The sequence below is a fragment of the Mixophyes fleayi genome, chromosome 4 (genome assembly GCF_038048845.1).
Source record: "Mixophyes fleayi isolate aMixFle1 chromosome 4, aMixFle1.hap1, whole genome shotgun sequence".
Classification (NCBI taxonomy): Eukaryota; Metazoa; Chordata; class Amphibia; order Anura; family Limnodynastidae; genus Mixophyes; species Mixophyes fleayi.
The window spans coordinates 106,349,211-106,365,153 of record NC_134405.1 but is presented as its reverse complement, the minus strand read 5'-3'; the positions used below and the strand labels follow the sequence as shown (position 1 = coordinate 106,365,153).

Here is a 15,943-nt window from a genome sequence, read left to right as displayed (position 1 = left end):
GCTAGAATCTGATTGGTTGCTATAAGCAACATCTCCACTTTTTCAAACCCACAGTTTAGTAAATATATCGCTTAGAGTTTGACTAGGATAATTAGTAACTTTGGAAAAAAATAACAAATTTAATATAAAAACCCCTTATCGTTTCCCTCCCTGCCTCTAGAATGTGTCCACTGTGTGAAAAAATTAAGATGACTGCAAATCATTGCTACTACATTTTCTGTAGCCTTACAATGGAAATAAAGCACATATTTATTTATTTTTAAATACAGCTACTACTCCGAAGAAGTGAATCCAAAGCATCTTGCCGTCAGCAGCCCTCTTATTGCATTCACATTGTAGTACAGCAAAGATGTTGGTAACCTTTAATATGGATGTTTTGATGTTTTTTAATTGGTTGTAACTCATTTGTATATATTTCAGGAAATGAAAAAAAAAAAACAAAGAATCTGTGCACAGATCAGCGCTGCGGAATCAGTGGCGCTATATAAATAAATGATGATGATGACGACAGATATAGTTATTTTTTTATGACAGAACCAATTGCTTTTATTAAGCATTAAAATAAATAGGCACAAATAAAGATATGTTTTATAAAGAGGCCAAAAGAAATAACAGCAAAAGGAAAGAAGACATTGGTATAAGGAATAATTGTTGAGCTGGAAATCTGTATTGAAGAGTACTATTTTAATAACACTAATATGAGCTATTATAATGTTGACCATGAGATGGCACTGTGTATTTAGTTTTGCTTGACCAGCATCTAAAGATGCTTAAATCTTACCTGCAATGAAACAACTTAGTATAAAATTGAGTTTGTTATATCCACAAGCAGTATGCAGGTTAGAGGAAGTAATAATGGCATGTGGAAGCACTGACAGGAGTATAGGTGATTGGCTGACCTAAGGCAGGTCGTTATAGGGAATAGGAAGTGGGTTAACCCTGTGGAATTTATTAATGTACTCTACGTTTTAGTTTTACTTTTACCAACCCATCATCCCATTCTCAGTGTTAAGCCTGTTGGCTGAACTCATCCCACTGCATGTTACCTGATATGTGTTATGCTATACTGCCCTGCAAGGGTAAAGTGCAGTGGCGCACGCAGGGGGGGTTTCTAAGTCTCTAAACCCCCCCCTGCGCTAACTAAGTGGCCACTGTCCTATACAGCAGCCGCGGCGCTGTCAAAGAAGCGTCCGCTGCGGTGCTGTATTGTATACAGCACCGCCGAAGACGCTTCTTAGACAGCATCGTGGCTGCTGTTTAGGACAGCGCTGGCAAAACGGAGCAGCTCTCTCTCTGGTTTTTGTTTTTTGGGGGTTTTTTTGGGTCGGCGGGGAGAAACCCCCCCGCCGACAATCCTCCGTGCGCCCCTGAAGTGATTATTACAGCTTTGTGTAGAAGCTAAATAGTATGGAGGGCAGTATTGCCTTGAACCTTTATAGAAGGTTGTTGAGCCTTACCATCTGATTGGTGGGGACACTATTTCATGTTTAGCTCATGAACGGATAGTATGGTCTGACCTCTATTATGTTAATAATGTGTGACCCTCCACCCAGCACTGCCTAACACTGGAGTCCAACTGTGCGAGTAACACAATGGTGAGGGTGGGTGATAATCATTTACCAATGGATGGGAAATATTAATTTTTTGGGTGGGGAAATTTATTTCATGATGAGGACTATTTAATTTAATAGTAGGGTCATAGTAATGACTATTCATTTAAGGTGATGTGATAGCAGGATAATTCGGGGCTTATTCATTTAATGTGGGGCTGAGTTTGGAGAGAAGGAGGGCTATTTATTAATTGTGAATACCAATATTTAATGATGGGGCAATTTGGTAAAAATAGGAATTCCCTACCATGCCCAATCAGGCTTTCCCACGTCCTTCAAATCTTTAGACACTCTCTGAAAACCCATCTCATTTTTTAGAATCCACCATCATAAAAGTCTGTGTACTTTGATGTACTTGCCTTCCTCATGTAATTTGTAGTTCATTTTACGGAATAGCTGTCACAATTTTTGGGCAATTCTTTTGGACCAGACCAAATGTCTAAACTTCTCTGCATCACCACTGGGTGTCTTGGGAAAGTTAAGTTTTTTCCTAGCAGCAATTTCTAGAGAAAATGAAGGAGGAGACGTCATTGTGTCATGTACCACTTGAGCTGTCAGCTTGCTGACCAGGAGCTCATTGCATCTCTTGAGATCTGGGTCAGTTGGAAAGAAAAAAAAACATAGCTCTTAAACCTGGGATCAAGCACAGTTGCCAAAATGTAATGATCCGATTTCAAGATGTTGATAACTCTTGGATCCTGGCGAAGCGAGTAAAGTACTTAATCTACAAGTCCAACATAATTAGCGGAATTGCTTTGATTGATTTCCTCCTTCAACTTATCTTGCTGCTTTTCAAAAAGTCTAAATAGGAGAATAACTTGACTCAAGCTAACAGTGTCTGCACTCTCTTCATAGGTGACTACTTCGAGTGGTTTCAGCACCTTGCACAACACGAAAAGTATTCTTCACTGCGCTGGACTAAAGTACATTCCCCCTAAATTCTATTCTTCTTACAGGTGCTGCATTCTCCTACATGCTGTTGCAGAATCCCGAAAATGACCCTAAATATTTCGGGACACAGACAGCATGTCATTGTCATTTTTTTAAAAAAAGTTCTGTAACACCAAGTTGATTGTGTGAGCAAAACAGGGAATGTGATGGAATTCCCCCTGCATAACCTCAGGAGAGTCCAAGCAGGATAAGCCATGTTGCAATGACATTCCTTAGTTTTTCAAACAGGTTGTCAGCGGTATTACCTCTGACCTGCGCCTTGTCTCGTCTCTAATAACCATCTCTCACTCCCGCCTTCAAGACTTCTCCCGTGCTGCTCCCCACTTATGGAATTCCCTACCACGCTCAATCAGACTTTCCCACAGCCTTCAAATCTTTAGATGTTCTTTGAAAACCCATCTCTTTTTTAGAGGTGACCTTATCCCCAATAATACTATTCACACTAATACACCATCACAATATTTCCAATCTCCACTCTAAGCCACATTTGCTCCTCTTGTTTTAGCTGTGTCCTCTTCCACTTAGAAAGTAAGCTCTCTAATGATCAGGGTCCTCCATACCCTTTGTGTTCATGTCTGCCTTTATTTTGTCTGCCTTGTATGTCCCTGTTTTATGTATGTCCTGTTTTCCCTAATGTACAGCACTGCAGAGCCTTACAAATCAATAATAATAATATGGAAAGAGTTGGAGAGCAGCCTAGCAATGTCTCAAATGATAGCCATGCCCCTTGCATGCACTCCAGCAATGTTGAATAGAAACCTCCCCTCTAACAATCCTGCGTTTGCACCTGAGGCTGACACCAGGTGTCCACAGCAGACATGGTGTAAAAATCAGTTCCATTTGCTAAGAAAAAAGACTGGAAACTGCTTCCAAAATGCACTTTCTTCCCCCTGTGATCTAATTCAAATCGTAATCCATAACATTAAATCACTTTTTTTTATTTTGTATGGGGATTCAAAAAGTAGGCAGACTCATATGCACTTTGCGGTGCAACAGTTGCGGACATCATGGCTTGAAAATCCATGCATTTGCTTGTAAAAATAGATGCTTTAGTGCAAAAGTCAAATTTGTACTGTACTTTACACATTTGCAAATTAATCTTTTTCTCTGTCTGCATTCTGCACCAAGGACATGTATTCGAACAGAATGCTAGCCAATGTGTCCTTTGGCTATGGTGAATCATTTTGATTTGTAAAATTTTGATACAGACCATCTAATAATTTTAGATCTGAATGTTTGCAAGTTTCATAATGGACTAGCTTAACTGAGAATAGCAAATTCACATGTCTCTAGGGTCACATATAAATGACATAGCTTCTAGTTGGAAGCAAGTCATAAGTAAAAGTATATAGAAGGCTGCTCAGCCCAATGGCACAGTGAGTGAATATAAATGGTCAAGTTCCAGTAGTGTGACTCTTGACATCAGCCAGATCATATAGTAGCATGGTTGTACAATGACCACATACACAGCCAGATCCTCATAGTCTCGTCAGTCAGCATGTGAATGATCCCAATGAGATGTTTATAGGGACTGGCAATTTTTGGGGGCCATACACACAGTTTTTGGCCACATGTATAAAACTTCCTAACCGACCAGCAAAATTGCTTATTGTTTGGGTATGTTTGCACTGGCTGCATGGCTGGATGGCATTAAGTGGAATGAGGATCACATCTGTCTTTTACCTGGTTCCAATCAGCATCAGAATCTGTACATTTAATATTTGGTGTGACTTAGAGTGAGCAGGAATCATGCTACGTATTATCATACCTCTTTGGTTTACTGGATCCTTGGCTACGTATGCAACATAGTCTGTTGTGTCCTAAAATAAAATAAACACTATATTATACATATTCTTGATCCCAATATAAACAATCTATAAAATATACACTAACCAAACACTCTAGCTTAAGTGACTATAGCCAATTTATTTATCTGTCAGTAAACTGAACTAATAAATGACAGATATGGCCCAGAACCTTGGTATATTGTGCTGCATGAATATTCCCAGTTATGATTAGTGCATAAGAACGGCCTGTTCTCAGCAACAGTTTATTAAGGAATTATTATTTGAAGAAAATGAACATAAAGTCAGAATTACAATGAATTAGAGTAAAGGAACTTTAAAATAATGTATTGTGTTTGTAAATCAAATAGTTTGTATAAATTAAAACTCCCCAGGAGTGGCAAAATATTGTATTCATCATAACAGTATATATATATATAGATATATATATATATATAGGCAAGGAAACAGGGATACTCTGCACTCTCCACACACATAATTGATGCTGTACCAAGTACTGTTCTATAGTAAAAACAGGGAATGTTAGTTCCACATATTGCAATATATGTTAAGCTGACCAACTCACGCCAAAGTCTTCCCATTCTGGTCAGTCCTAACATGATCAAATGCTATGCTATTTTATCTGGGCTTAAGGCTTACCTGCACACAGCTTTTGAAGGCAAGTCTTTCCCTAGCACTAGCAGCCATGGGAGACCTGGGACTCACCTGACACAAGTTGGAATTAATTAATGTAAAGGTAAAGAATGGGGTGCAAGAGTCATGGGACTTACATTGTCTGTTTTTGTTTTTATATATATATATATATATCTATATATATATATATATATATATATATAGATTATATATATATAGATATATATACTGTATATACTGTATATGTACAAGCAGGGTCACCCGGTGTTGCGCAGGTCCGATTTGTAAAGTGTAGCAGTTTTTCTATCTTAGCAAATTATTTGGTAAATAGACTAAAAAATGTATCTAGTAAATAATATATGTTGCTTTGTGGCGTTGTCGTTATGTCTTACTGTGGCGAGGTCTTGCTCCAGCAGTCAAACAATTGTTTACAACCCTAAAATTATGTTTTTAATATTTGTTGCTTTCCGATCTAATAGGTTACTTTTCTTTTTTTTTACCATAATATTTTTTATTGAAGTTTTCAATTTACATGGTATAAAAGAAAAGAAAACATTAAAATGTAGGGAAGAGGGGTTGGAGCGGGGGAAGGATAAGGGGAAAAAGGTGGTAGCACACATAAAATATACTAGAATTTACGGTATACAATTTGATATCACAGTCATTGTAGCACACTCCCTTGAGTTTGAGAGTTATTGAGAAGAGGACAGTAGTGTGTTTGTGGTATCTTGAGGGATAGGATTCTTAGATATATAATCATTCTAGACAAACCACATCATATGGGGTGAGGAAGCAGAAGGAGAGTATGGGACACCTAGTGTTTCCATATCACAGCTTAACTGAACCCTAGATATTACCTTAGTGATCGGGGGAAGAGAAGAGGTTCTCCATGCTTGGGCAATCACCGCCCTAGTTGCTATAAATATGTGACCAACTACATATAGGTTTCCAGAGGATAAGTGTGATGGATAGAGCTGTAAAAGTGCCACCTTTGGAGTGTAGGGAACTGGAGTCTTAATAACCTGGGATACCAGTGTATACACTGCAAACCACAAGATATGGGCAGTTGGGCAGCTCCAGAAAGTGTGCAGAATGTCACCTATCGCTCCACAATTCCGCCAACAGGCCTTGGACTGTATCGGCCACATCTTGTGGAGCCTATCTGGGGTTAAATAGAGTCTGTAAAGTAGTTTGTAATACATCTCTGAGTGATTCAGACACTTTGACATTCGGTAGGCTTTTTGGTAGACTATATCCCATGATTCTCATCTAGTACCATGCCTAGTTCTGTCCCCCAAGCACGTTGTGAGGAGAGCTTTGCCGGTTCGCTTTGAGTTCAGAAATGTGTACCAGAAAGATTCAGCAGCCCTGTTAGCCCGTGTCATTAGTCTAGCATAAAGGTGTGGAGGGGATTGTTGTAGGGTGAGGTGTTGGGAGCATAAAGAAGTCAACCAATGTCAGACCTGTAGGTATTGGTAAAAGTCCTGGTTCACTATCTGGAATTGATTTTGTAGTTGCAAAAAAGATAAAATAGTTTTAATAGTAGTAACACCTTTAGCAAACCATATGTTGAGATTGAGGTCTTGAATGAGTTTCGCTAGGGCGAGGATAGAGAGGTTGGATGTGGGAAGGGTCGTCATTCCTGTGGACTTCAAAGTCTTATCCCACACTTGCAACGCAGCTTTCTTGAACCTACTGAGTTCGGATGGTGGGATCCATAGGAGGTCTGCCAGTGGGAAGGGCTGAACTAAGTTGCTCCCCAGGTCAACCCATGGTTTATGGAGGGCTGAGAGAGACCAATCACGGAGCTGTTCCAGTATGGCTGCTACCTGATATTTGACTATGTCAGGGAGGGCTAAACCACCCAATCTCTTGGAACAGTTCATAACTGTGTGGGATAACCTTGGGGGCTTACCTTTTCACACGTAAGAGGTAAGGAGGTGGCACAGCTTATCTATATAGAATTTGGGTAGGACGAAAGGAAGTGTGCAAAACAGGTACATCATTTTGGGTAACATAGACATTTTAAATGCAGCAATTCTGCCCAGTCAGGAGACCTCGTGACACTAACAAGACTTCGCTAAATTGACCAAATCTAACAGTAGTGAAACATAATTTGCCTCGATCAGGTTATCTATGTGGGGGGTAATCAATATCCCTAGGTATAAGATCAACAAGGTTCTCTAAAAATACAAGAAGGACACCTTCAAATGAGTCAGGAGAGGGCCAGAAACATTACTAGGTAGGGCGTCTGTTTTGGATGTGCTTAATTTATAGTATGAGGCAATGCCTTAATTGAGTAGCAAGTCATGTAAAATCGGTAACGAGGTCTCCGGGCTGGTGATAAACAACAAAATATCATCAGCGAATAGGCATAGTTTATGTGAGGTTGTGGCCAGGGTAATACCAGGGAGGTGAGGATGTTGTCTGATTTGTTTCAGCTAGCGGTTCTATGGATAACAAAAATATGAGGGGCGAAAGGGGGCACCCAAGTCTAGTACCGTTAATAATTAGAAATTTGACTGAGGTGAAACCATTACTATACACAGATGCTGATGGATCATTATACAGTGCCATGATTGAGTTTAATTTTTCATGGCTGAATCCGAACCGGACAAGGACCTCCAACATATATCCCCAGGGGAGCTTGTCGAAGGCTTTTTGTGCATAGGTTACTAAATATTTAAAAATTTGATACTAAATCACTATGTAAAATTTACCAGCTTTACCTTGGGAGCCGTGGAAGATGTTCGCCAGCAAACAAACAAACTTCTTTATATATATATATATATAATGTAATACAAACCAATAATATACTCACTGGATCTCCACCAGAAGCAAATGATATTGACTGCATATGATGGTTTGCAACTACCTAGAAAATAAATGACACATACACAGTGAGGCGTAAATGCTTTGTGCTTTACCACAGCACTAAATATGAAAATAATAACACTTAATTTTGTACAGTGTGATGAAGCTCAGGCCCAGACTTGTAGAAAGGTCAGGCCACATAGGCCTGGGCTTAGGTTCGCTAAATTAAAAGTTGGCAGGCCCCCTGTTTCATCATCGTGCCTGATTATTTTAACTTTATTAGTGGCAGAATCTATTTATGTGTCTATATCTATATAGGTGATGTTGTAGAAGTGACAGCCACAGAGCTCTTTTGTTCTCTGATGATGGGGAAACAGAAGAGATGGCATCAACCTCTCGCCCCACCTAAGTGGTGTAAAACAGTTAAAGCTAGGATGGAAGACGCAGTGTTAGGTGAAAACACATCAAGACACATGGGGGTAAATGTATCAAAGTCCGGTTTTTTGATTTTGCGGGAGATCGGCGATTTTTCAGCTACAATTTAAAGCGGCGATGGTTTGTAAAGGCAAGTATGCCTTTGTCAAAACAATGAATAAATTTTAATTGTAGATGTCATTTATTGAAGTAGTTACTACAAATACGATTCATATACTTTAATGTACTTTATAATGTCTTAATAGAAAATAAAATCCTCTAGAAACGACAATAATACATTACAGTGAAGTGGAACTGTCATTTAATAAGTCACTGTGGCGACCTGTGTGTGAGATTTTGCTATGCTATGAGTAATGTATTGAAAATACATAGCATACTGTATTGTATAGGATTCAGAGTCTAGCACACATACCTGCTGTGTGTCGATATTTGTCAACGTAAGGCTGTTGGTTGAAATGGTCAACTTAACATTCATCCCAGAAAACTGGAGGTTGCTCTTCCCCAGTACAGAGGAAAGAAATTTTAGAGGAGGCTACAGATAAAAAAAAAAAGAGTGACACATTTCCTTAAGGATTCTAACAATAGACTGCACGTAAATTTCATAAAATTGCCACAAGAAACCATTGTGTTATTGATGCCTAGATAGATGAATCACAGTAAAAGTCCTGTGACCTTCAAATGGATATGTTGACAATGAGCTGCATCCAATTTGTCATCATACATAAACCATCAATCTTATAAAGCACATACAGTAAAACGCCTGCTCTTCCATAATCCCATTATAATACAGTACGTAAGTATGCAGATTTTATTGTAATAAAAGAGCACAGTAATATTTATAATGGAGCGAGTTTGATACCATTGTCTAAAGGATAATTCCAGACAAAATCAACATTTCAGTTTTGGGTGGAATATCAAATGCCCGTTGTTTACAAAGGTTGTCAAGTCATCCTCCATGAACCGGGTGAGCGGGAGCAAGGAGAGTCCAGCTATGCTGTATAGTCCTCCCTCCTGCCCACATGGTCTGCCACACTCTCCTCACTCTTGACGACCTGGTACAGTGATGTCTGCCTCAATCACCCCACTGCTTCTGACCTGGTCCAGCAGCTTTGGGTGGACCTTGTGAATCCAGGACCCCAGGGAGATTTGGGAGTATATCTTTTGATACTCCATTCCACCCTGAAGTATTGTGGTCAATTATTCTAAGTATTCAATAGTGGGAACAATGTTACAACCACTGTACTATGTGTTTTAACTGTATTGGTCCCCAATGCAAGTGTTTACCTTGCACCCTGTCTATGTCTTGCCGTTACTCACTCTCCACATAGCACCAGAAGCACAATATTGTGGCCAACTGCAAAGCAATCAGCAGATTCATAGTGGACAGAGACAACAGTTGAGGAAATATATATATATATATATATATATATATAGAGAGAGAGAGAGAGAGAGAGAGTCAGATCATCTTTTGGTGGGTGATCCATTTTGTCGTCATGATTGTGTCTGCATCTGAGACCCCGCAGACACCTCTGACAAGCAGTGACAACCTGCACAGGCTCTGTATGCTGAAATTGGGGGGGGTGCCAAGTGATGTCATCGAGAGGGGAGCTTGAGTGAGAGCGCTGTAGCCCATCGAACTGCAGCATACAGGAAGAAGACAATGAAACCACAATCATCTACCTACTGGTGCTGAGGAAAGAGTGCTCTGACTGCAGTGCAAGACAGGCTGCCATCGAGCGCTTTGGCAGTGTGGAGGACTTGGTAAGTTTAAGAAGTTTGGGGTTCTGATGGGCATGGAAAGGACATGTGGGGAGGTCTGATGGGCATTTAAGGAGCATGTGGTAGGTCTGAGAGGCATGTAACTGGCATGTGGGGAGGACTGATGTCATATGGGGAGGGCTGATGGACATTTAATAAGAATATGGGGAAGTATGAGAGGCATGGAGAGAGCATGTCGCAAGGTCTGAGTGGTATGTGGGGGACCTGATGGGCATGTTAAGGGAATGTGGGGAGGTTTGATAGCATATGAGGAGGTCTGAAGGCCATGTAACGGCATCTTGTGAGGTTGTACTGTACTGATGACATATGTGGGAATCACCAATTAGCTAGCTACGAACGATAAGAACCTGCTTAGTGCTATCCTCAAATGCCTGAGTACCAATTGTGTCTAACATCGATATTCCACTCCAGAATTATACCAGGAAGTCTAGCATCTATTTGTGTTTCTTCAACTCCTGTGTCCAGTCTCCCCGACAGAAGCACACCCATACCTGCATTTTCATCTGCAGTGTCTTTATATCAGCTAAGTATTCTGCTGCTTTCACAGAGGGAACCAACTACATTGGGTGTTCCCTAAGTGAAGTCCATGTTCTCTTGCGTTGTTCCCTGGTGAAGTCCGTTGGGGGTCTTAGACTCTGCGCCAGTGTGTTTAGTTGTGCCAATCCCACCTGCTAGCTATAGTCATCTGTGTGTGTACTCCACTACACTTGTTGTCTCTCTGTTCTACAGGTTCACAGTGATATACTCTGTTTGATCCATTTGTTTATAGCATGCTACCCACTGTTCACACAATGCCAACACATACGTGTAATTTATTGAATGCTATGGCCACGCGCTGTTCAAACAGTGTCAACGCATCCGTGTACTCATTACTCACTACGCATGTAAGTGAGTAATGAAGTACTGTTCAAACAGTGCCAGAACATCTGTGTACCTTATTGCACACTGTGTACTTTCAACAGCGCCAACACATCCGCGTACCTCATTACACACTACTCGCTGTTTAACCAGTGCCAACACCTCAGTGTACCTTAATGCACGCTATGCGTTGTTGAACTGGTGCAATACATCCGAGTACCTCATTACACACTATGCATTGTTCAAACAATGCCAACACATCCGTGTACATGCTACGTGCTGCCCACGCAATGCCTACAAACACTGAGTACTCTGTTCCATGTTACCAAAGTCCCATACTTCCTGTACTCATCTGTACCCTCAGCATTTTGCCTACAGTGTCAAACACCTCAGTGTATTCCTCTTTTGTATTGCACCCATACATTTTCCAGTGTGTTCCCCCATAGATATAAAATCCCATGTTCTCACAGAGCCCCACAATTTCTGATGGCTTCCCTGCTAGTACCATGTATAATATGGGATTTACCGAGTGTTGGCTTATTTCTTCTCTGTTTTTGTTTCAACATGCTTCCTAATGTCTTGATGCTGTCTATTAGGCCTATACAAGGCTTCTTTGGGTACGGCGTACAAGCCAGCCCTTGTTAGACGTAAGCCCTTTTACCTAGGAGGTGAGTACATCTCTTTTTAATGGTGTTTGAAGCATATAGGTCAGTGTAGGACCTGCACCCAGTGAGGTACCTTTGACGCTGGGAAGCAGGCTTAAAAGTTTTGATCAAAATATGAACCAATACCTTATGTTTTCATTTTGCCAGAGACTCACAGATATGCAGTGTAAAGGCCAAACACTAACAACAACTGCCTTTTTGTTTGTACACATATAGGGCAATTGTATAGATATGCAGCTGGTACATAATGGGATTAACCAAGTGCAGGCTTTTATATATATATATATATATATATATATATATATATATATATATATACACACACACACATATATATTTTATACATGTACACGTTCATATATACATACAGTGATCTGTATTGTGCTTGCATTACTTATTATGTGTATGTTTCTGACGTGGAACATTCCAGAATTCTTTCAGGCTCACTCAGCCTGTGGCTTATTTGCTATGTTCTATATCACTTGCCGATTGCCTTGATTATGAAATTACACAATTCTCTTGGATAGTGAATTATACACCAATTTGTTAATTAAAAGACTGTGTACTTCCCAATAAAGAGTCTTCCCTCGCTCTGGTCATACAGAGGATAATTTCACTAAAATCACAGCGAACAAAGAAGCCATTGAAAACTGCCTGCAGATCACATGTATGAGATATCATGTTTCATTTCTTGCTGGAAAATGAACAGACTTGTAAACTGACCTCTGCAAACTGGGTCTTAGTAAAATAGCAGGAATGCATGTAGGTTTACTACTATTTTTTAAAGTGGACCCTGAGAACATAACAAATCTAGAAAGTTTTACATGACTACATATCCTAAATGCCATACAAACATATTTTCGTAGTTCAGTAAATTATGGATATAAAATATGAAGCCACAGCAATATTTGTAGCCATGCTCAGCAAACATGCCATGTACTAATGTGTCAGTTGTCTAAATACACCTAATGAGCAACATGCGTTTGTGGGATGCGTACCTGAGTAGCAATAGCAGCTATAGGAACACAGGATAATTGTTTATTGTGTTAGAGAAAAACACTGATGGACTGCATGATCCATATAGCCAATCTATTGTGATTCCACTATTTCATTACTGTTTGTTTCTTTGTTTAAATACTTCTAAAAGCCATATTAGTGACTCATGTGAATCAATAAGTTAACAATATAAACCTTCTACATATCTGCTGGGTGGCTATTCCATGAAGGGATTTCCGTTTTTGCACAGAAAAGAAAAAAGCAACAACATAACTCTCACCTATCCAATCAGGCATGAAAAGAAACACGCTTTTTAACACACTTGATTAGACAGGTGGAAACAGACTAAGTGGTCTATTTATTAAGCTGGGCAATTTCAGGAAAAAATGTCACCAGAGCAGCTAAGCGAAGCTGAGCTCCCTGGTGAGATTGGCTGGCAGCAGTAAGAGCACTCGTACTGCCCGCCAGTCCTGGGACACTCTGCACATGTATGAGCAGGCATGCACTGGAACTCAGATTCTGTAAAAAAAAAAAAAAAACTTTAAAAATTAAAATAAACTTTATTAAAAAAGGAAAAATGCTTTATTTGAATAATAAAGCATTATTTTCCATTGCTACCCCAGCTAACTCCGACCCTGAAATGGAGCAGGACAGTGGCGGTACTTGTACGGGTGCTGTCCTTGTTAAATGGAAGCTTCGCCCCCCAACAATGGCTACCGCCAGCTGTAGTCTTTACCGGCTGGGGATCTGCGAGAATTCCTTTTGATAAATAGACCCCTAAGATTTTGGTTATCACCCCCAATGTGCTCTTGCCGTATTTTTCTTTATGCTGCCTCTGGTCTCGCTTACTAGAAATCTTCATATATTTGATAAAGATGGTACAGTGAATGAGTTTCTTTAGCCTTGCTTTGAAGCATTGTATTACTCAAACAGAACAGTTCAGCCAACAAAATGTTTTTTTTTTTCATTTATTTATTTATATTTTCATTAGTGGAACATAAAGCCCATGATTGGCCCGTGCACACCAGAAACTGGCTCATCAAAGCCATAAGTTAACTCTTACCACTGTGAGCCATTGTTGCTGTGGCAGCTAAGTAATGCTCAGCTGTCTCTGCATAAACACTGGTGATACCAATATTGCAGCGATAAGCAGCAATACAAAGATTCTACTTAACACAGTGATTGGGGGACTAGTAATATCTGCATTCTGTGCTCTCAATGTAATATTACTGGTGACAAAAAAAATCTAGGGAAAGACCTGTTAAATTCAGTCTTATCAAACCAAAGAGCAATAGATATTTGGAAGATGCAGCTGGAAAAACATCAGTAACTGAACTGAAACACGCTCAGCATAACCAGCCGTCTGTCCAGAGAACAGACCATGAATAATTGAAGGAGCCTGATTGGTATTTATCTGCATCAACGCTTTATGTAAGAACATTTTACAAGGCTCACATGTGGTCCTTACTTCCCTAAGGACACGTTCATTACCTTTGTTAAGAGTAAGGCAGTGTTGATAATAGTACAACACATCCTCATAGTACAGTAGACACGCTCACTGGATGAGAGAACATCCAATCAGGGATTGCCCTGTTGCTGCAGTGGTGTATAATGGTGCGGCTGTGTAGGGGGCTGCAGGACAACTACTGGTGTGCCACCTGTGGCCACGGGAACATTGTATATAATTAGACAAATGTATGCTAGGACACATGACAGCAAACATTAACTATATGGCTAGAAGTAACTTTCATAGCACAATGAGATAACATATTTAAATACTCATAATTACCTTTCGTTTTTTTGCAGCTCCTTTTGCACAAGGAATGGCTTCACAGAGGCGACTTATTGCTTCCCTGTAGACAATTGAAAATAAGATGTGTGACTTAGAATGATTAAAACATTAAGTATTTCATTTTGTTCTATAGAATTTTAATTCCATATTTATTTTTAATCATCTACTGTTGTTCTCTTTTATTTTATTTTAAATACTTAAATATATTAAACTGCAATCTATGAAAAGTTTCTCATGGTGCAATCTATGTCTATTTTGTCTCACTTTTATGTGATTTCATGTGCACTTATGTGCTTGTCTTAGATAGTATAGCTCAGGCCTCTGTACTTGACATGTGCACAATTCTAAATTATTTTAAAAAAAACAACAAAAAACAGATTGCAATGTGGAAAATGCAAATTATATTGTATCTATAACCCTAGAATCTAGTATCAATTGCCTGAAGGTACAAGGGGTGCTAAGTGCCCAAAATGTCCAACTCCACAACTAAGGCTTCAGTGCACTCTTTTGTTCGAGGGCTTTTCTTCCTTAGAACTACTTGTATTCTTTATTTTATTTAAACATTTCACAATATCATCTGTTTTCTTTCATATATGGTGTACACTAAATTGATAAATTTTATATGTAAGACCTTACCCCATCACATTTGCTCATATTTCAATCTTCTCTAATTCATTAGGCCATACCCTTTACCCTTGATGTTATCCTTCATCATCATGTCAGGGACAATAGAATTAAGATTTCCCTTTCAACTCCTAAGCCTCAAAGCTACAAAAAGTAACTAATAATGGCAACTAATAAAAAAGGAGACCCCTATTCCCAAATCAAATGAGTCAATGGCGGATGTAAATCGAGGGATGACTAACTGGCTAATTGTTCTTAAATAGACGGATGTAACTGGAAAATCTCATTTTGTCTTTTACTGTATTTTTTTTTTTTTTAATTCTCCATTTTCTATCTCATTTTCTGTTTTTGCCCACTCAGTAATCACAATTACACTAGCCCTCTTTGTTCATTGTAACTTGTAGAGAACAGAAAGATGATATAAGAGGTAGAGAATTCTATCGAAAAAAATTGCTTTTAAGCATAAAAAAAAGCAAAGCTCTTCACTGAACAGAAAGCTTTATTGTTCAAACAAAACGGAAACATCTCATCTGAACAAAGATAGTTATTCAGCAAAAATATGTCCAACGTAAAATGCAGTCGTAATAAAAGACATTATTGTCTAGTTCTGGGAACGAGCATGGGGTGAAACGTATCTCTGCTCAAATTGCTTCAGTTCTTCAATTATTCTTGCTAGGTTCACGCAAGTGCAAAAGTGGTGTAAAATTTGGGAACTCTCACGAAGCTAAGCGATTATTAGATCACAAGACTATTTTGTAATGTGAGTTTTGTTTGAGAAGGGTGAGTAGGACATGGCCTGTCACATAGGTCATAGTCGATGGAGTTTACTTCAAAATATTTACTTCTTCTCTATCTGAGCCACTAATTCCAAGTTAAAAATTCAACTTTATTTAAACAACGCAGTTATCAGAAATGCAAATCTGAAACACTGGCTAACAGCTGCATATTATGTTGCAGAGCTTGCACTCTTTCCAATCATCT

General features: G+C 39.3%; 1 protein-coding gene across 1 annotated transcript in view; it reads right to left on the bottom strand.

The window, feature by feature from the left end:
* Positions 1-15,943, bottom strand: part of SHC4 (SHC adaptor protein 4) — a 66,702-nt gene that overhangs the window by 27,469 nt on the left and 23,290 nt on the right. The window contains exons 3-6 of the mRNA XM_075205927.1: positions 14,336-14,399; positions 8,661-8,780; positions 7,821-7,874; positions 4,330-4,381 (exon numbers count right to left, since the gene is read on the bottom strand). Coding sequence (XP_075062028.1) covers positions 4,330-4,381; positions 7,821-7,874; positions 8,661-8,780; positions 14,336-14,399 — 290 coding nt within the window. The remainder of the gene's footprint in view (positions 1-4,329; positions 4,382-7,820; positions 7,875-8,660; positions 8,781-14,335; positions 14,400-15,943) is intronic.